Source organism: Amia ocellicauda, chromosome 8, assembly GCF_036373705.1.
Source record: "Amia ocellicauda isolate fAmiCal2 chromosome 8, fAmiCal2.hap1, whole genome shotgun sequence".
Lineage (NCBI taxonomy): Eukaryota > Metazoa > Chordata > Actinopteri > Amiiformes > Amiidae > Amia > Amia ocellicauda.
Window position 1 is genome coordinate 12,107,644 of NC_089857.1, and position 22,073 is coordinate 12,129,716.

Consider the following 22,073-nt stretch of genomic DNA (forward strand, 5'->3'; position numbering starts at 1 on the left):
TGAATCTGCGTGTAATGAGGCAGGATGGCAGTGGTGCAGGTCGATGCAACAGTCAAAAAAGCTTGAGGCAGGAGCAGACTGTGATCTGTCAGTGCAGTCTGAGCAGGTGAGTTTTGTGCAGGCCTCAGACAGGGGTGTGTGTAGTGTAGTGTAGTTTGGTGTAGTGTGTGCTGTAGAGAAGTGGACAACCTCTGTCTTGCCTGTTGTCGTCTCTCTAGGCAGCGCTGCAGAGCTGTCACAAGCCATAGACGTGGGGGACGAGCTCCTGGCCATCAACGGGCGATCTCTCCAGGGCCTCATGCACTACGACGTTTGGAATATCATCAAGTCGGTTTCTGAAGGCCCAGTTCAGTTGCTTTTAAGAAAATCTAAAAGTTCTGTATGACACTAGGGCCTCTTTTTAGTCTGTATATACTAGTTTGCAATGGAGCTGAGTTTCACTTGTGCCAAAACATAGGTGGCTGGCCTAAATATTGTGTAAATAAGAGAAGAGCTAGTGTTTTCACTTTTATACCTACAAAAATACATATTTGGTATTGTAAATATATATAAATTTATATAAAGAGAGAGAGTGTGATGTGTGCGTGTGTGCTGGTCGTATGTGTATATACCCACACATTCACACTTATTATTTTTCACAAGGTCTCTAACATGAGCACTGTTGTATACGAAGCAGGTTGTAATGAATTCAAACTGATCTGTAGTTTAAGGACACACAATTTTGCTATTTTGCTAGTCCCAAGTTCAAAGTGTTTTTATGATTACATAACCAATCTGAAACACTCTGTCTCTGGCAATTAGAGAAGGAAGCCATATGTTCTAAACTGAATCATACTATGTATTACGGTTATACTTTCATGTAACCCAAACTAAAAATCTTTTATGTAACACAGAACTGAACAAATCTGTTTTGCTGAAATAAGTGCATAAAATATGGCATCTTTCACATTGGAAAAATAGACCCAAATATGTTTGTGCATATGTAAAACTTAATTTTATCAATGCAGGTTTTGGCCCACCAAAACAAAAGGTTTTATGGTTGCAGTTTTTGAAATAAATTATGAAAAGCAGAAAAAAATCTGAAAACAAAAATGTAGGCCTCAGCAAATATTTCTAATGCAAGTAAGAAATAATGGAGAAATAATATCAAGACCCTGAGATATAATAATAATAATAATAATAATAATAATAATAATAATAATAATAATGCTGTAGCTCTTGATTTCAGAAAATGTTACTATAATTAAATATAAATTGTAATTATGTGAACTGTATACAAGTGAAACTGTAAAATTGGTACTGAACATACTGGAATGAAATAATGCTGTAATTTCCTCTCTCAAATTAAAATACTGGTTTTGGCCACAGTATATTTCCACACACTATAGCAGTGAAACAATTGAGTCACGTGTATGCTGTTTTTCAAAGAAAACATGTTTAAACACATAGATTTTGAAACCTTTTCCTTATCAGAGACAGAATCAGTGAACAGTGCAGTAGGACATTTCTGAATATACATAAACAACTCATTTGTGAGTCTCTTCACTGACACAGTGAATCAAATTATTTGCCAAGTGTTATTTTTTCCATGCCTGTAAAATGTAATGTGAAATGAGTTTGATTTGTTGTTGGAAAATATTAATGAATATTTAAAAAATATATATCTTGTAAAATACCTTTTATGGACTTTTTAAAAATTGTAAGTGGTATTAACTGTAAAATGAGACCTTAAACCTGAAAATAATTTGAATACATTCATCTTAAACATATTTTATGAAGAACCAATTAAAAGCAATGTTAGATTGGACCATACGATTACTTCTTGAAGTAAATGCATTTTAAGTTGCTTAAAAATAAAACATAAAACACGTAAAAACTGTATCAAAGTCAATTTTTTACTTCAGATATCATTAATGATGTATGAGAGCTCTGAAAGATATACTGTACATGGGTAATTTAAGAAATATATTACTTAAAATAATTTCTGCAGACTGCATCTTTACTCCAGAATTAAAAAGTGATTGTTGATTTCCCTTCACAGCTGCTCCTGGGATAATGATAGCATTGTAACATTTCAGAATAAAATTAATAAAAGCTACATTTAAATGAAGAGATGGTATTTTGAATTCAAGTAATTATGAGTTTAAGTATTACTTAATTGGTAATCTGTGTTACTACCCAGAATTTGTAGAACCCCAAGCTATATAAATCCTTTCTTGGGATTAATTAAAACCACAATGTTGGCGATGAGGGATAAGTGTTCTTTTGTGAATGTTTAGACAGTCCAGGCAAATGCTAATAATTTGGGGGCTGAAGTGAGTTCCACTGTGGTTTACATGGGACTCAAACATAGGCTGCCTGGCATAGAATATCTCATTTAAATTGCATTGGATGGGATAAATCTATATAGTGATAATTTAGAGCTGCCACTGAGAGAACCAAGGTTGTTGTGTCAACCTTAAAGAATTCTGAACTGAGAAGTGCTCTGAGGCATCATATTGCCGTACAAGATATAGAGAATAGTATTAGTCACTGATGATAGCTTCCAGTTGATAACAGTTGAGTTATGTATCATGTGTATTGGGAAGTAACTGACTACTGAAATCACTGGGTAATTTACTTTACTTTTGAGCTTGACATTTCCACAGCTTCATGTATATAAATGCTGATGGTTTCCTTGAAATTTTACACACACAAAAATTTGTAACGCCTGTTTGTTTTGGAAGCATACAAGCATGGCACTTGGAGCAGTGTGGGTCGGGTGAAAGATGAGCACTGCACTTTGCCTCTCATATTAAACCTCAGTGAAGAATTCTCATGTCCAACACACCTGGTATTCAGTGGTTGGCGTGCTGTCTAATTCAACAATTGTTCAGAGTGATTTCATTGGAGTGGTTTGATTGAAATATTAAGGTTTTTGAATGAAGAGCTAAATGAGTTGATCATTTGACTTTTGATTAGCCATTTGATGCAGGGCCACAAGGCTGTGTCAGTTTTATGTGGGGGTTGAAGAAGGATCCTTGCCAGGTTTTACATTTTTTGTATTTGATTGTGATTTTTTTCCCCACCTCAATAGATTTGCATCTGTTAGCAGTACACAAAATAGCTCCAAAAAATCATCATACAGTGAAGAAACTAAATACCACAATGACAAGGGTGCGGCATGCGAAACTCAGAGGTCTGCACTGTGGTTTTGGTTATAATATACGATAGTCAGTGTGTCATCTGCCCATGGCCATTGAAAAAGGGATTAGCCTGGAAGACATCAATAAATTAATGAATGTTCACATTTATTCAACATTTACAGTATATGGGAACTTATACTACATCACAGTATTAAACATCTCTGTGTAAATTAATTCTAGACAGTCACTAATGAAATCTGTTTGATCTACTTCAGGAATATTGTGTAATTAGGAGAATAGTTAAGCACTAGTGAAAAGTCCTTGTGTCCTAATAAGCCTGGTGGAGTTTGGAACTGAAGCCTGAATGAGGAAACCATAAAAAAAGAAGAAAGAAAACCCACACCTTAAGAATAAACACTGTTATGACAAAGATTGACATTTATTTTACATCCAGAAGAAAACAAACCAGAAGTACATTTCGGCAACTGAAAATAATCAAATAACAGACTGAACTCTGTTTAAAATAAAGTACAAAAGAACTACATTCTTGTTCCTGTGTGTGCTTAGTAATAAATTCTACAGTCAACTTTATTATCCGTTCACATACGTTTTGAAATATAAACCAACACTTACTGCTTTACTTGAAAAAATAAGAATTTATATAATAATAATAATAATAATAATAATAATAATAATAATAATAATAATAATAATAAACTTACAAAACAGCAGAAAACACTTTTCAGGAAAGCTCTGAAAGTTTTCAAATTAATAAACCACATTAAAACTTTGTAAACATACTGTAGTTAAGGCTCCCTTATCAGTACAAAGTAAATACAGTGCGTTTCTATTTCAGGTAATGTTTCCCTACAGTGTAAAAACATAAAACATAAAATATTGTATGGCATTGTTCTGTATTATTATTAATGGATTTAATGCAAATAAAAGCGTTGCTCTCTTGGTCAGACTGGCATGGGATCTATTTAAATAATTATTTCATACATTTAAAATACAATTAAATAAAATTAGATTAAAATAGCAAATGGTGTTGACAATCTGACTGTCCAAACCCTGTCCATCGTTGCTGATCTGATTAAGCAAAAACGGATTAAAGGCACGTCCCGTTTGTGTCCTGAAACTGAAAGGGAAAGAAGCCGACCTTTTCCCATCTCGGGCTCCTGGACTTTCATCCTCTTCTCAGGACCACATGGACAGCAGGATAAAGCCCCTTCACAGGGAATGGACACCCATTCAGTTCATGGGCACTTTGCTGATGCCAGCCGCTGCATGGCAACATGTGAAGACCTCCCGCAGTAGAGGGTCCTCTGTGCTTCCCCGACATGGTCAAGTCCCACAATATTCTCCCAGGTTAGTTTCCCAATATTGTTACCTGGGTTTGAATGCTTCGAAGGCTTTTATGTTTCCCCATTTTTATGGATGGATGTATTTTACATTCGAGAACAGACACGTTTCTCTTTCACTTCTTGGTGAGAACAGTCATATGATTATGCTTTGCCAAGATGTCGATCAGCTTGTATTTCAAGTTGAAAACGTCTCCAATCTTCCTGAGGTGCGCAGCGCATTCCATGATGGCCTTTTGATCTGGAAATATACATTAAAAAAAGGGAATAATGTAATCAGTGTTTATATTAAAAATCCTGAACCAACTGTTATATAAATTCCATTAGTGCCAGACCAATGAATATAACTTAAAGACTCACATTCAAATAGAATCATTAGCAAACAAGATAACTCCTTCCCATATTTGCTTGGTCAGGAAATTGAGAATAAGTTCATCTTTAAAAATGAGAAATCTTAGGTGTTTCCATACAAAACCTACCTTTAGTTGACATTTTTGGGCTTTCGTTCTTTTTGTTAATTGACTTCCGCAGTTCCTGCTTCATCTCGTATAATGTTTTACGTTTTTGGTGTTACTATTGTAGTAACTCTTACAGAAGCAAATCCAGGACCAACGCTGGCTTGATAACTAGCCTGGCAGCGCATTAAATAGGCGGCTGTGACAGCGAGGCTCTGGGAGTCCCCTTGACGTCACAGAGTACATTCTCTGCCGCGGCTGCGCTTCCTGCTTTGCTGTTTTTGTGTGATGACCTAGTGAAACCTAAACCGGGAGGCCTTTTACAGTTTACGGCACTTTAGCCTGTTCCGTAAAAGTGAAACATACCAATTAAGACCGTGAAGCCCATTTGTGATTTTAAATCATTAAAAGAATAATAACACTTTGCCATACTCTATATCAAACCCTTTCTAGTATCATCTACACCAAATTATGAAGATTATTATTATTATTTTTATTTTGTGGAACTGGGAATAGATATACACAAGGAAATTATTGATGTTTAAATTACTGAAAAGTATGCCTCAGAAAGCTAATAAGCTGTATTAACACAAATAGCCCTTGGAACACTGACAGCCCAAGCCAATTTTCAGTTCAATACAGTCTTTTCAGCTTCAGGATAACCTTCTCTTCATCTAGTTTTATGGCCAGGGGGGTATGTTACTTGAAACTACCTTGTAGAGGTAGAGGCTGAGGACCCCTAATGCAATGTAAGACACAAATGTGTGGCATAGGGGACAACAATTTGGGTGAGAAATACCAGTTCAAATAAATAGTTCCCCAGGATAACACTATTTTACCTTAGATGGGGACACCTTTCTCCTATCAATTGGACCTAAAATGGTTCTGGGGACTTTCTTTTCAATATTGGAAAGCAACCCTTTGGAAAGCTAACAACCCAAAGACACAAACTTGTGGCATTGGGGACACTAGTTTATTAGTTTGGGTGTCTATTCCCAGTTTCACATATTGCTCCCCAACATAAAACTACTGTACTTTAGAAGGGGACCCTTTCTACTATCAAAGGGAGCAAGAAGGGTTCTGAGGACTTTCTTTTAAAATATTAGAAAACAACCCTTGAAACACTCCCATTGCAATATAAGACACTAAATTGTGGCATGGGGTAAACCACTTTGGGTGCCTATTCTCATTTCCACAACTGATTTCCTGGAAGACACAAGTGGATGAGTCCGTTTGTAATAAAGAAACGAACACCACAGGGGTTTCTGATATTACTACAAAAGATGGACTGGCTGTCAGAGGTCATAGCTGTCATATGCAAAGAGCTCCCAAACATAGGCGTGGCTCTCTGTGTGTAGTTCCTTGTGTAGTTTCCATATGTGATCTATTTTAAGCCTGCAGGTAAACAACACTTTTACGCAATGATTCCTCGTGACTCTGAGCTAATGTCAGCTCATAGTAAAAGGGCTTACTGACTAAGGAAGCCTATCATTTTCATGTGTGGATAACCCCATTAGTACAGTGATACATAATTACTTGAATACTTATTATAGAAGAGAAAGTCCTTCCCTGTACATTATATAATTTCTTAATACTCTGTATAGACCCCCTGTATAGGACTACCGTTGCATTGTATCAGCTACACAAGACAGAGAACATTCAATTATTTTATTACACAATTAAATATATTAAATAAGGTGCTTTTTACTGTGTAAAGATTCCTTAATCCTTAGCATTACCTTTTTTTAGAATGTCATATTTCTGTATAAACCATACTCAGAATACATTTCTTAAACCAAATTGTACAAACATGTTGATGTTGCTGTTTTCCAGATATGTATCAAATTGCATGCAAGTATGTTCTAGTATAGCACCCTGTTCAGGCAAGAGAAAGTAACAGATATGTGCTCATTGATTGCTGAAGAAGCCTTCAGAGGTAATATATCCGGATGATAAGAACATATGAGAGCTTTCCTATCATTAAAGGACTTTGTTTTCTTTGGTCCAAGAACACTGGTTTGTTGAAAAGTGCTGGGGAATCAGAATTTACAACCTGCTTTTGCATTCTTATCAGTATGTTAACAACTTTGTGTGTAAAGAAGTGCTTTGTCTCGGATCTATTGGTACTTTAGTTTGTTATTGTGCTCAGGTCTTGGTCTTGTGTTCATTGCATATCAATAGTTTGGATTGACTTTCCCAGTCTCCTTAGAGATCTTAAATACCTCCACCCAAAAATATCTTTGTTACAAGATTACAAGATTCTTGAATGTAACTGCAAAAACATTCACTGCATGTCATGTGACAATCATATCCTATGTGTTTAAGTATTAGGACCAAAACTGACCAAGATATTCTAAATGAGCTTGTAAATCAGTATATTTACCTTCTTTCATTTGAGATTTATTTACACTGACTTTTTTACCAGCTGTTCAAATGAATACTGCACCCCCCAAAATTACAATCAAACATAATCGTTATTAAATAATACTTAATACCCAGTGGCTCCAGATCTTGTAGAGTAGTCAATGTCTCTACTTCTGTCCTTGTCACTCAGTGTAACAAAAATATTTGAGACACTTCACTGGGCAATGTTTTATGCTAATGTGCGCCCTATATAACATTAAGGAAATGTTTGGCAAAATGTATTTATGGAAAATTACAATCATGTGTGATATGAGATACACTTCTTTTATTTTTTAATCCTGATGAAGATCTTATGAAGGAAACATTGACGTTTGTTTGAAAACCTTAAACCATAAATGAATACTGTGGTGAGTGTGCAGGTATTTTCTCTTTTGTGAACTGTACATTAAAAACCTTCAATATGATTAATCAGCAGCTGCAAGCTACACTGTGCTTTTTTATCTTTATCATTTTCCATACTTTATCTGTGTCATAACAAGTCTCTGACTTATCACATTTGGAACAGGAACTAGTACACTTGGTCATGATTTGTTATGTAATGACAGACTAACTGTACAAATACAGAGGCTAGGACAACCAGATCTTAAGAAAATGAACAGCAGCAAAAACACAAAAACAAGCTGTGGCCATTTTCATTCTGGTTTGACTTTTTTAACAAAATGTTACTTAGGAGATACAATTCTTAACATGCAAATACAAATAACTGTTTTTATTCAACTGGTATACACCGATCAGCCATAACATTATGACCACTGAGAGGTGAAGTGAATAACACTGATGATCTCGTTATCATGGCACCTGTCAGTGGGTGGGATATATTAGGCAGCAAGTGAACATTTTGTCCTCAAAATTGATTGTTAGAAGCAGAAAAAATGGGCAAGTGTAAGGATCTGAGCGACTTTGACAAGGGCCAAATTGTGATGGCTATACGACTGGGTCAGAGCATCGCCAAAACTGCAGCTCTTGTGGGGTGTTCCCGGTCTGCAGTGGTCAGTACCTATCAAAAGTGGTCCAAGGAAGGAAAAGCGGTGAACCGGCGACAGGGTCATGGGCAGTCAAGGCTCACTGATGCACGTGGGGAGTGAAGGCTGGCCCGTGTGGTCCGATCCAACAGACGAGCTACTGTAGCTCAAATTGCTGAAAAAGTTCATGCTGGTTCTGATAGAAAGGTGTCAGAACACACAGTGCATCGCAGTTTGTTGCGTATGGGGCTGCGTAGCCGCAGACCAGTCAGGGTGCCCATGCTGACCCCTGTCCACTGACGAAAGCGCCTACAATGGGCACGTGAGCATCAGAACTGGACCACGGAGCAATGGAAGAAGGTGGCCTGGTCTGATGAATCACGAGTTCAAGGTGTTGACTTGGCCTCCAAATTCCCCAGATCTCAATCCAATCGAGCATCTGTGGGATGTGCTGGACAAACAAGTCCGATCCATGGAGGCCCCACCTCGCAACTTACAGGACTTAAAGGATCTGCTGCTAACGTCTTGGTGCCACATACCACAGCACACCTTCAGAGGTCTAGTGGAGTCCATGCCTCGACGGGTCAGGGCTGTTTTGGCAGCAAAAGGGGGACCTACACAATATTAGGCAGGTGGTCATAATGTTATGGCTGATCGGTGTATATGCATTACTCTGTTGGTATGTCTTTGGTTTTGACATGTAAGAAAATTCCTGTAATTTCCAAACATCTTAAAGTATCACTTAATGGGATTACGTTAAAAATTTGATTAACTTTCCCATATAAACTTGGACAATGTTCAAATATTAGTCATAACTGTAGGTAGACAGTCATGCAATTCAAATTCAAGGCTAATAAATATTTAAGTGTCTGGCATTTTAGGTGTCAGATAATTACAGTGATGCTGGGAATTGTACCATTAATTCTACCCACATGCCTTTGTAGATTCTGCTTATTTATCTTCACACATTCAAAAGGTGTTGTTTGTTACTATGAACTCCACCAGTTCATAACAGTTATCCACCGTTTCAAATTTTGCTGACCATACATTACACATACATAGTGAACATATGTTGACCAGTATCAGCAACTGAAAAAAAAACGATATTTCTGTATGCCCTTTTAAAACCAATCTAATGTGATTATTGCCAGCTCTCGTTCTAAGGAAGGAATATGAGTAAAAACAAAAAATCTCAGTGAACAAAAAAAGTAGTATATCTGTTCATACAAATATGTAGATATAAGTTAATTTTGGAGTGTCATAGAACCTAATAGAATATATTGTTTCCATGTATTCTTCCAGATACTGCTTCTCAGTTAGTACAAATGTATGGTTGGTGTTTATGATAATTTATTTCCTGGAAACCGTGTGTTCTTTTCTTTGTGATTCTCTGAATAACGAAAATGAATAAAGAAACTGAGCCACAGAGATAATAAGGTAATCCTACTAAGCCTTATGCAGAACTGTAAATCATTTTTTTGTATTTTAACTTTAATCTGCCATTGACTTAGCATGAAGTAGATACCTCAACAAGTTAATCAATAGACCTTGAAAATAATTTTACAGCGATCTTTCCCCTCCCATCAGAATGTTTTTATAGTTATACAATATTAATTTAAGTGGAAGTGCTTGGGGCGTATATACCCGTGCTTCTTCATTAATTACATATTCCCAGAATAAAAGTTTAACTTATTTCTGAGCACTAAATGTCAGCTTTGTCCTACAATGGGCTCAAATGAAACTTTGATATTTCAATTGTGTTAACTCAAACATTCTAGAATTGTTATAGAAAAGTAAAAGAGGAAAACATACTAATACTAATAATACTAGTAATACTCCTAATAATTATTATAATAATGAATCATGTGGATTGTAACAAAACAATTATGCTTAAAACAAATGGGTATGTTGATGTATTGATGAATTACAAATTATATATGTGAAAACTTCTTGACCCTGCTGTTTATTTATTTTTTAATAGAAAATTAAATATCTTGCTCCCCCTGCTGGGAACATGTAAAGGAGGAATGTGTCAGGGATATACATTTTAAAAGAATATTAAAAACACTTTCTTGATTAATTGTTCATAATACATGCTTTATTTTATAGGTCTGCAAACCATCTATAATATTTACCTTAACGAGTAAAATGTTTTGGTATGTCATCAAGTACAATACTAAGAGACGTGTATCTAGAAATATATATGTATGTTTTATAAATGAAATAAATGTGACTTCAACATTGATTTAAAATGTTGCTTGTCTACGTGTAAATGTAAAACTATTAAAAACATATTTATAAAAAAAATAGGCCTGTCATTAGTTAGTAATGTTGGTCTCTTTCTTTCTATGCCTTTGTTTGTTTCTTTGTGTGTATTGTCTATGTCATTTTGAAACAAGCTATTTAACTGTCAACATGTATTAAATTAATTCATGAAAATAGTGAAGTCTGATCTTTAGGATCCTTAATGGGAGAAGGTATTTTAAGGTGAACCCTTTGTTTATATGTCAAGGTTTTGAATATGTGAGCAATAGCTTAGTGAACCATGTCTATCGAGATGGAAACAGTTCAGCTGGTCATTAAGCATCTATGAACAATGGCTTCTGGGGTCTTTTGTAATACCAACGCCATCCCTGCCTCCGTGATTTCTGTGGGGATCCTCATCAGGTGACTGGAGGCATGTGTGTTTCAGGAGTGGCTAATAACAACCATTATCATGAGAATTGCTTAGAAACCTTCAACACCCCCTGCCGGCAGGATTAGCACCTCCAACTGGAATGCAAATTCATGGATCCACTTATTCATGGCTGTCAGGTGGACATCAGCACTTGACTGGGCCTCCACAGAAGGGTGTCTAATTCATTTACATCACATCTGCCACTTAGCGGAAGGTGTGAAACGTAGTCTTCAAAATATATTCCTCATATATAATCTAATGGAATTCACATGATGCAGAGGACTCCATTTGAGATTAAAGCAATAGTTTTTTGGTCATGTATGACCTGTTATGTTCCTGTATGATACTTAGCTGTCTTTTCCTCATTGGGCTCATATTGGCTTAGTAATGGGATCGTGATGGGGGCTATTTCCACATGATTATATATGTATGATTTTACAACTACTATTGTTATTGTTATTGTTATTGTTATTGTTATTGTTGTTGTTTAAGATTAATTTTCTCCACTCAGCTCTCCTGCAAAAGTTTAATGCTCAGTTGGGAGGTATGCATTGAGAGCAAATTCAGTGAACAAGCAGAAAAACTTATATATGTATTTCCAGAAGGTGGTGCTATAAACTATAAATAATTGTATTCACATTATTTGACAGCGTTATAGAAAGGATTTTAAAGAGGAAAATAATTAAAATTCCTAAGACTTTAGTTCTCTAGTGTGTGTGTGTGTGTGTGTGTGTGTGTTGGCCAGCGATGGACTGGCGTCCCGTCCTGGGTGTATTACGCCTGCCGGGATTGGCTCCGGCTTCCCCGCGACCCTCGCCAGGATAAGCGGTTTCGAAGATGGATGGATGGATGGGTGTTATAGACAGGATTTTAAAGAGGAAAATAATTCAGACTTTAGTTCTCTAGTGTGTGTGTGTGTGTGTGTGTGTGTGTGTGTTTATTTATTTATTTATTTATTTATATATTTATTCATTCATGTATTTTTACTTTGGGTTAAAATGAAAGGTCTAATGTTTATTTACTGTACAATGACTTGATTGGGTTGATGTAGTGAAAAGCCCTGCTGAACAAAGGTTTGAGACATACAGATTTCTCTTTTTCCAGATTTTAGCACCATTACCCTAAACACTAATAACACGTACCTCTGGGTGAGCTCCAATCCAATCATTTCCAGGAGTGATAGTTAAATCACAATTCACCTAAATGACAGGCAGCTCAGGTTCTGAAAATGGCACCATTCGCAAGATTTAACAAGAACATTTGGCTGGCTGAGGTAATACTGATGAGACAGTTTGTTAAAAAAATGAATGAATGAATGAATAAATCAAGCAGATAATAACAGATATTTCCCATACTTCATTTATCTTCAGCCAGTCATAACGAATCTGCTTCAGGTCAATGACCAGAGGTTTGCCACATGGTAACACAGAAGGCCTAGCTGGAAAAAGGAGGATCTCACTGAGAGGCATAAAGAAATGAACAAATTGATAAAGCACCACAGTTTTCACTTCAGTAAAAGCCATCACAATCCATTAACAGAATCACACATAGACGTGCTTTAGGATGGTGACAAGTACTGTGTGTGCTCCCTCACAGCTTGACCAGCTGTTGTCACTGGAAAGGGTGATGTTTTAGCTATGTGATCCTCTAAATAGTAATACATCACTACCAGTCTGGCACAAAGACTTTACAGTTGCTCGCATGTACAAAATACAGAACAGAGATAGTAAACAATCTCTTAGTCCCACCAAAGTAAGGAAGTCTGGTTAGGCACTAAATAGAGAAGTGGGAAATGCTGAAGAAAACAGCATGAGCAGATCAGGGTTTTTGTTCAAATCCTACTGAAACACAAAATGTCAGCCAAATAAAGCAGTCTGTGATCGCACTGGGCACCACTGATGGGCCTTGCATTGATGTCTTCTCCATATGTTACTTCAGTGTACCAATGCATTCGCTTTGCTTATTCAGAAGGCACATGTTTCTCTCTTTCCTGAGATAAGAGCGCTGTGTGGAGAACCCTCGGTTTAGGCGGACTTGTGAATTAAAACGTTTTCTTTTTTCTCATTCTGAGAACAGAAACATTACTTGCTTAGGAAACAGACATTGTTTGGAGAAGAAAGTCTGTGGAAACAACCCACGGTCCCTCCAGTGAGATGTGTGGTCCCCTCCGCTGTTCCCTCTGATACCCAGGGATACTTCAGGGATTCAGCCCCTTGACTTGTTCCCCTTTGCATGAAATCCTCCCCATGAATCTCGAGGTATGTACTCCCAGCAGATGAGCTCCAGTTAGTCAAGGCCCTGATCAGCAGTAAGCACTGCTACATGATCTTTTTACCTGCCCTGTCCAGATGGTAGCTATATTCCCCCAAGGATTATCCAAGGCAGTCACCAGGTGTTTGAAGGCAGCAACATTACACTTCGCTCACACTTTGGTTTTTTACATGAATTTAATTTATATATAGAGGGAGTGAGAGAGAGAGAGAGAAAGCAGGAATAAACAAGAATAGTGTGTGTTAGTTAGGTATTTAATTAAGTTCAGAAAATGAATGCAATTTCTTAAGATCTTTGAATTGGAGATATAAATGATTAAAACAAATATGCATAGATTATTTATGTGAATTAGGATATTTACAATGCCTCTTTTGAAATTATTCTCAACTTGACTCATAAAAGGAAGATTTAATCTTTGGTACATTGCACAACCCATTCAGATATCCATTTCATGTCCCTTTATAGCTATGCATTTCAAATATTATCATTTTTTCCAATCTTTTAGATCTTCTTGGTATATTTGAGTCAGAATATCACCACCAGACTAATTGTACTCTTTGTAATGTCTATGATAAAGTAATATGATTGGGATATTACTAAATATTTATTAAGTAAGTTAGCATCTCATGCTCATGGGTCAGTAATATGTCCTAAAGAGTTTTGTGTCATGAAGTAAAGTTATATTCCGAATTGCTCTTTTATAATTAGCAGCATTTAATCAACTGGTGTGTCTTGGGGTTTCTCAGTAATTCAAAGTTACCAACTTGTTGTTTAAACTCAAGATAAACTCTACTAGAAATGTTGCTGTTTTGTCTCTATAGTTATCATAAAAGTATGGAGCAATATTGAGCTTTGTACAGGATCGATTTTGTATTGTTTTTATGAAGCTCATATTTTTGTAAACCTTTAATACATCGCAGTAGTGGTTTGTTCAGTGTGCATATTAAAACAAAGTCTAAATAAAGACTCAAATGGCATATAGTATTAAGAAAGACAGAGTTTGAGGTTGGGTTGGACTATAAACAGACTATGTAAGTCATTGTAGTGAGTTACAGAAACCACAACATTTAAAAAAGTCTTTGCAACAAACTCTTTGCCACTCGGAAGATTTTATGTATTATTATTATCATCATCATCATAAATCCATCATCATCATAAAACACACCAGATGAGATGGTGATTCATACAGAATTGAAATTGTTCCAATCATAGTAAATAGATCATTAATGTCTATTCTATCCACACACAAAATACTACTTTTTAAATTATTTTTTTCCAAAAAACTCCTGGAGTCAGCAAGCATAAGTTCTGGTCCAACTCAGGGGAACTTACTCTTGTGATTTACAAACTGCTTTCCTACAGAGGCATCAGACACCTGTGTGTACACTCGCCCCAGCTCGTAAATTCAGTTTCGACTGCCTTGAACAAAACACTCTTCTGTTGCGGCTCCTTTTCCCTACCAAACTTGACAAAGTCATTTGGCGGCTTAGATTTAACAAGCACTTATCCGTTCTTTCTCAAAACACATACTTAAACACTTTACATGAATTCATTAAGTGTTTGTTTGATTTTTTGTAATCAACTGAGAATATTTATTTAAGCTTTATGAATGTTGCAGGGTTGTTCAATGACACAGACCGAACAAGACCATCGCTGAATGAAACTTTTGAACCTATTATTATTCTTTATGAATCAACACTGGACAGTGTGGATTTTCTTAATATCATAATGATGATTTCATGACTTGAAAGGAAATGTTAATAATATTCATTGTCCTCATATATTTATTTAAAAGGCCCAAACTAAGAAAACCCATGTTTGTACTCTTTTGTTTTAGCACAAGAAGATTGTAAAAGCAATGTGTGGGTGGTGAGACGTTTTCCAAATGTCACAGGTCTTGCAGGTTCAGAGGTCTCTGTAGACTTGCTGAGAAATTTCAAGCTACTGACGGTCAGTCATGTGATCAGGAAATGCATCACATGGCTAACTGAACATATGGTCAATTTAACCACAGATGGTTAAAGTTCCTCATGTAGAACTGCAAATGTATTTGTAATTGTACTTATAAATGTAATTGTAACTGCTACAGCACAATTTAGTAACAAATTCACGGAGATCATTCTTTTTTAAATTTTAAATTTTAATTTTAATTTTTTTTGTGGACCGTGGAAAGGTGGTGATGTTGAGATGATTGTTGTTCAATATTGCTTTCCTCCTAAACTCAGACTTGTTCAAGACACAAACAACACCATTAATAAGAACAGGTTTTCTATTGCTGTGGAGCTGAAACAAAACACAATATTTTTTTTTAAGTATGTTTGTGCATTTTCCATAATTAATACCGAAATCCTTCTGGGAAATGATCAAGATGTAACACCAGTTCAGTTTTTAGCATTTCACTTTGAGACATGGGGCCAGAGGCTTCTTGAGTAATGCAAATGCAACAGACAATTTCTTCTCTGCTTTCCTGAAATGACTTTCAGCTTTAGGTTTTAAAATGCAGTTCAGCCCGTAATCACACGCGCTTTTGCTTCAATTAGTGGATGTCAGCCAAAGCCAATCATTTCCTGGGGCATGTATTGAAGTTATTATATATCCCTTTAAATCTCATCCTACTGAGAGACATTAATATGTAAACAATGACACTCCAGTTTAATAGATATGAACAATAATATCATACATAAGTGAGCATAGACTTTGAAAACTAAGCAAAAACAACACAAATCATCAAACATATGCTGGTACAAATCCTTGAGGATGCACCTTTTATTATAGCCACTCCAATCACTTCTTGGCATACATTCCATAGACCAAAAGCCAAAAATATATCTGGGGAACAACCGGCTTAATAGAATTACTGGATCTTCCCTAGAACACTGCCAAGGAGGATCACATTAGGCTGAATAACAGACAGGAGACATTTCCAGACTTTGTGTGCTACGTTACAATGGACCAATATTTGAGGTGCCTTGAGTTAACCATGATTTCAGGCCAGTATACATCACTCTGTGTTTTTCATTCAGCTCAGTCACCCATTTAAGATGTAGTGTCAGTTCTTTAGTTCTTTGTTTCTGGACCTTCTGTAAAATAGTGTTCGATCTGGGGACTAACAGGAAAACAAAATCTTGGCTCCAGCAAGATCGGCAGGTGTGTATTTGCTAAACCCGATTAAAATTCTGTAACCGACTCAGTGCTGAGCTGACAACAGTAAAGCTGTGATGTGCGAGTGCTTTAGTGCTGTTGCTTAATTTGTTTTTCAAATGCAAACAGCAGTAGCAAAAAAATTGTAAATAAATAAATAGCCAGTTTATTTCACGACTCATTAATTAAAACAATCAAACAAACAAAACGAAACAAACACACACACACAAAAACATTAACTCAGATGTAAATACTGAAACTGTCCAGCCCAGGTATTCTATATCATAATGGCTGAAAATGAAAAGTTAATTGAAAAGTATAGGAGCCAGAGATATTTTAAATTGCCCACTGGTACGCATTCTGTTCCAGAAACTCATGTGTGAATGGGTTTCCCCCATTCTCTGAGACCATTTACAGCTACAGACGGCTACCCAGACATAAGCACACAATATCACTCCATGGAACTAGGCCAGTGACACACAGAGTAGGCCTAATTTAGCTGTTAAGTGCACTCCATTTTTGCACTTACAGTCAGTTTGAAGTGTTATTCCAGTCTCTACCCTATCCTTCATCTTCCAAAATAAGTGCTCTCTGACACCCACCTGACTGGCTTTGATATTTACACATAATCAGCAATGTAAAATGTCGCAAATATGCAGGTCGAAGCTGAAAAGAGAAGATGATAAATATGGAGACAGTGTATTGCTGAGTTCCAGTGATCATTTGTTTGACCTTTAACAGGCAACAGCCTCAGCGAAGTGACCAGAATATTTGAAAAGATTTAAGGGATATATTAAATGGCCATATTAACAAATAGATTTTCTTTTTACAGTTGTATCCAATCCTATTGGTATTAAACAATCGACATATCTCCTGTACAACAGGTCAGTTTCATCCATATATTTGTGTTCTTCAAATTGGAAGATAAAAGGTGAAATATTTATTTATCTATTTATTTCTTTTTAAAAGACCACCGGACATTTTGTGAAAATAAGATTCTTTTGATTCTCCTTAATTCTTCTATTTTCTTTTTCTGGGTGAAGGTTTAGTCTTTCTTTGTGACATTGTACATCCTCTTCAGGATTGCAAAAACTTCAATCAAATCTCCCCAAAGTCTTCTTTGTTCCATTCTGAAGAGAATGGCTTCCTCTAACCTGTTCACTAATTCATCTCCCCCTATCTTAATTTAATGCCTGTGGTTTTATTTCTTCTTGACAAAAAAATCTGTCCTTTTCTAGTCATGCTTTCTAATCTCAGGTTCTGGCCTCTTAATTTGAAAATGAAAGGATGACTTTGGCGTTATTACTCTCTGAAGCTTAAAGCACAGTGAATTCATTTTAGACAATAATGAGCAGATGAGAGATTTCAGCTTCTGATGACTTTTTAAAAAATGGTCATATGTACAGCAGAGGAAGTGTGCAGAATGTAGGGCTCCTTCTGAGGCAGGAAACACGTGATTCAACTCTTAATTCGATCACCATATGTAATTCTGCATTTCCATGGGGGGAAAAACTCATTGCCCAGTTTGATCACTCAACACGCGATCCAGATAACAAAGTGTTTCCTTAATCAGTAATCAGTAAAGATGTGTTGACACACAAGTGGGGCCACACATTAATTCACATACTGATATTAAAATAAAAGGTACTGATAATTAAAGGACTGATATACAGAGAAATACTGGGAGAGGAAAAGGGAAGGACCAGGATTCTTAGCAGGGGATTATAAGATTTGAAATGATTGACTTCTGAGGTGATATGAGTGTATGTATATATGAGGAAATGTGAGGAACAGATGTGAGCATCATCAACTTAGAAGTCAGAGACTAACTGTGAGGAAGGACAAGAAGGTGTCCAAGCACTGCTCCATGGGGAACACCTTGAGAGAGGGGTGAGCAGAAGTTAGAGAATGACACCATAAAACCTGGAAGGAATGCAGACAGAGAGTTAGGGAAGGGACCAAACAAGAGCAATGCATGAAATTCCAACAGCATGAGAGGAATATACTGTATTTAAAGCATTTTACCTTCTGCTCCAGATGTTCTTCAGACACTAGCAAAATTGTTTTTTTTTTTTCATTACCAAGATTTTTTGTGTGGACACCATTTTTTAGAGAAGACTAATGAATGGTATCCATAACTAGATGCAAACGCAACATTTGCCTCATTGCATTAGAGCTTAATTTCTGTCTATACCAGTGGTATTCAAACTGATCCTGTAGTACACCCTGCCCTGTTGGTTTTTATTCCAACCGAGGTCTTAGTTGCTTAACCGGTTTGAAAACAACTGGTCTATACTATACATATGTACATATATTTGTATATATGCAACTGAATTGCTAGGTATGGCAAACCAAAAATTGTACAGCATATTAACATTACATCAGATGTCATTTGTGGTACAGTATATCATCATTTTCAGGAAACTGAACTACGTCCTTAAAATATTGTTTATTCTCAACACCATAAAATGGTGTCTTAATTTCTCTTGGCTCAGAATGAAAAGTTGCTGCCTTGCGCTTTCTGAGGGGTCCCTATTGCAGGGAATTAGTGCGGAATACCAGAAAGATTTGAAGTCTTATATTCAAAGAGCAGTAAGTGCACTAGGATTTTCACTGCAATTATTTTTCAGCGGCTGCTAAATATTTACTGCTGTGGCATATGAGTGGCAGATGTGTCTCAGAGATAATCAAAATGTATTATGAAGCACCTTTTTTATGATTCATATAACTTACTGAGGTTCCATTTAGCTATTATGGGATTTTAAATTATACAGCCTTGGACAGATGGGGCATGTCCTTTGAATATAATGATAAGAAAAACCAAACCAAAAAGGCAGGTAATGCAAAGAATACAATTAGAACCAATAAATCCCTTTGCAAATATACAACAAATTACTTTCTGATAGGAAAAAATATATGAACAGATTTTAAATTATTTTAAGAGAAACAATTATGCCCATCCATTAATTGAATTTGTGTCATTTATAGTTTGCAATATTGCATTTCTAAAATCTTCTTGTTTTAGGTTGATGAAAAGATCTGTATTGCAGTATTTGAATAGAAGGCACTACAGCCAGGCATAAGGGGCTTTTTAAGGTGCATAGGTGACCCAGTTCGGGGAAATTCCTTGGCAAAGAGAGCTTCTGCTGAGGAGACAAAATGGTTGTGCCCAAGCAGAGTTCAGGTCATCTGCAATCTCAGAAAGACCAGCTATTGCCTTTAAAAGCTCAATTGTGACTTGGGTTAGGTGCATACAGAAGGGAGCCATTCCACTGAGTGAATACTGAGAGGGTTGGAGACTGCAATACAGTCAGAAACAGATTGCCACAGCACGAGTCAGGGAGAAACCTGGGTTGCTGGGTGCTCACTCGTCTGAAGGCTACAGATGCCTGCATTTCTGTTTGTACCCTCAAAATATTTAAATTAGTTTTCCTCTCCCTGCTCACTGGGAAATGCCTCCAATCCGTATGAACTTTGAAATATTAGTAGACCAGGACTGAATTACCAAAACAGAATTACATCATTACGTTTTATGTTTATGACACCCATCCTTATTTGCCAAGTGTCTATGGCTTCCAATCAGTGATCAGGGCTTGTATCTCAATAGACTACATGCAAGCTTTGGGGAAGTATGTAAATGCTGATCTTTTACACACAGAAGCAGTCTTTGTTTATGCTGCGGTTAACAGTGTTTGTTTACTTTGCCTGAAGAGGAACGTCTAGCTATCATTACAGGAGGGATGTTATACTTCATTGTACATGGATCTCAAGCAGAGATTAAAATAGCCAGATTGATCAATTGAAAAAACATTTTCTTACAGATTTGTGTTATTCAGCTGTCTCACTTTTGATATAAAATTACAAAGCGTGGGGAGTAAATCCTTCTTCATTGGCTGCAGATTGGATTCATTTAGTCAGGCTTCATTCTCAAATGTTTGTGGGGGGCCAAACTATTTGAGATTGTGAATGTATTATCCCATACACAATTCACAAGAGGGTATTCAAAGCTTATTTCAATACAGATTATTTTATTTTCAGTTGACTTTTTATTACTAATGGCAGTGCTGCTGCTAAGACTATCAAAGACATTTAATTACTATATATATGAGCTTCACTGTGTTTGTATAATAAAACATTTTTAAATCACAACCATGGGAATTACAGCTACAAAGTGTCAGGTTAAGACATATTTAAGATGGGTTCTCACAACAATTTGGAAACTGTAACCATTACTTAATGTAAATACTGTTATATTTTGGCATTTCCTTTCTTACATCCTGCATGATTTCTTATTGTTTCTTTCCCATATCCAATAACTGACGTTTGGTTTGGAAATGTCTGAATGAATCAATCAAATATTTAAGTTGGTGAGAGCTTGATCATTACACAGAAAGTTGCAGTAATGGCTTCTATTTTTGCTCCTCTAGCTGCCTAGGGAATAAAACCTATAGCCGAGTGGCTTTTTTCCCTCCGTCTGACTTCCCTTTACATTTCCTGTCAGTTGGTGAACTCTGTATTTGATCCTTTTCAAGCACTACATTTTGCCAGAGGACGCTATCATGAGTGAGAGAAATCTTCATTGTTTTGAACAGTATCAGCTGAGGGACGCACGACAGACCTATCTTGCCCAAATTACACATGTAGCATAATTAAACTTGATTAGTGTACATTGAGCCAACAGAGATGTACCCCTGTGCTGGCCAAATAAGAAATAAATAACAAAATAGGGATGTCAATACAGTTTTGTGTCATTGTATTAATTATAAATTGGACAATAATAATAACAATACTAAGAGGAAGAGGAAGAAAACCTATCAGTCATGCGGACTTAAATCAACAATTATACAAGAACCTGTTGACACAAATTGAATAGTATAAAAGAAAATTCAAGTGTCAATTAATTATTGTTGTAAACAAAGTTTCAGCAATCACACCGAACCTGTTGAAGTTCTTACAGCAGGCACATTGTAACATGTTACCACAGTCACTGTGTTATAAGTGAAGCAGGCTTGGGAGCCTCGGGGGGGTTCATACAGGAACACTAATGTCACTCATTCTGTCAGCTTTAGATTTAACTGGTGCACTCCTTTCACAGTTAAATACATTTTAAAATGTCTGACTTTTTGGGGATATTTTTAATTTAGCTGTTTGACTTATCAGGGAAATAAAGTCCATGCTACTACAAATTCTTATCAAACGAACAGATTGCAGCTTCGTAATCCAAATGAGAAAGCAACCTGGCTGCTTTCAGTAGATAAAAATGAATACATTTACATTTTACATAAGTCTATTAGCCTCTTCTTGAAGCTGGGCTGGATTGGAGCTTCATTAACTTCAGCAAGCAACTTTCTTCAAAAGGAATTTAATTAGCTAAATATTTATTGTACTATTGAGATACTGAAGTGTTTTATTTTTTTCATTCTTCTTATGAAATTCAAACTCGCATTTCTTCCTGAAGACAATTCTAAAATCATTAAAGCTAAAGTGAATAATATATTCTAGAGAAGCCAATGGAAGCATATATCTTATTACTTTTATTTGTCTTTCTTTCTTCAGAAAATACATTTAAAAAAGAAAAATGATTTTCCTTAATGTCAGAAAGAATCAGAGAAAATTAGAGGTTCGGGGTCCAGCTCACGAAAAAGGGAAAAGAAAAG

General features: G+C 36.2%; 2 protein-coding genes across 6 annotated transcripts in view; one reads left to right on the forward strand and one right to left on the reverse strand.

The window, feature by feature from the left end:
• The window catches only part of pdzd2 (PDZ domain containing 2), a 110,910-nt gene extending 108,800 nt beyond the window's left edge, over positions 1–2,110 (forward strand). For all 5 annotated transcript variants that reach the window (XM_066712045.1, XM_066712046.1, XM_066712047.1 and 2 more), the window contains one exon: positions 219–2,110. In XM_066712045.1, the coding sequence (XP_066568142.1) occupies positions 219–385 (167 nt within the window). In that variant the 3' untranslated portion in view covers positions 386–2,110. The remainder of the gene's footprint in view (positions 1–218) is intronic.
• Positions 2,111–3,540: 1,430 nt separating this feature from the next.
• On the reverse strand, positions 3,541–5,029 carry pmaip1 (phorbol-12-myristate-13-acetate-induced protein 1). Its single transcript, XM_066711689.1, has 2 exons — positions 4,966–5,029; positions 3,541–4,727 (listed from the first exon to the last, which is right to left on the reverse strand). Exons 1-2 carry the CDS (start codon positions 5,027–5,029, stop codon positions 4,603–4,605), a joined length of 189 nt encoding a protein of 62 aa, XP_066567786.1. The 3' UTR covers positions 3,541–4,602.
• Positions 5,030–22,073: the final 17,044 nt, after the last annotated feature.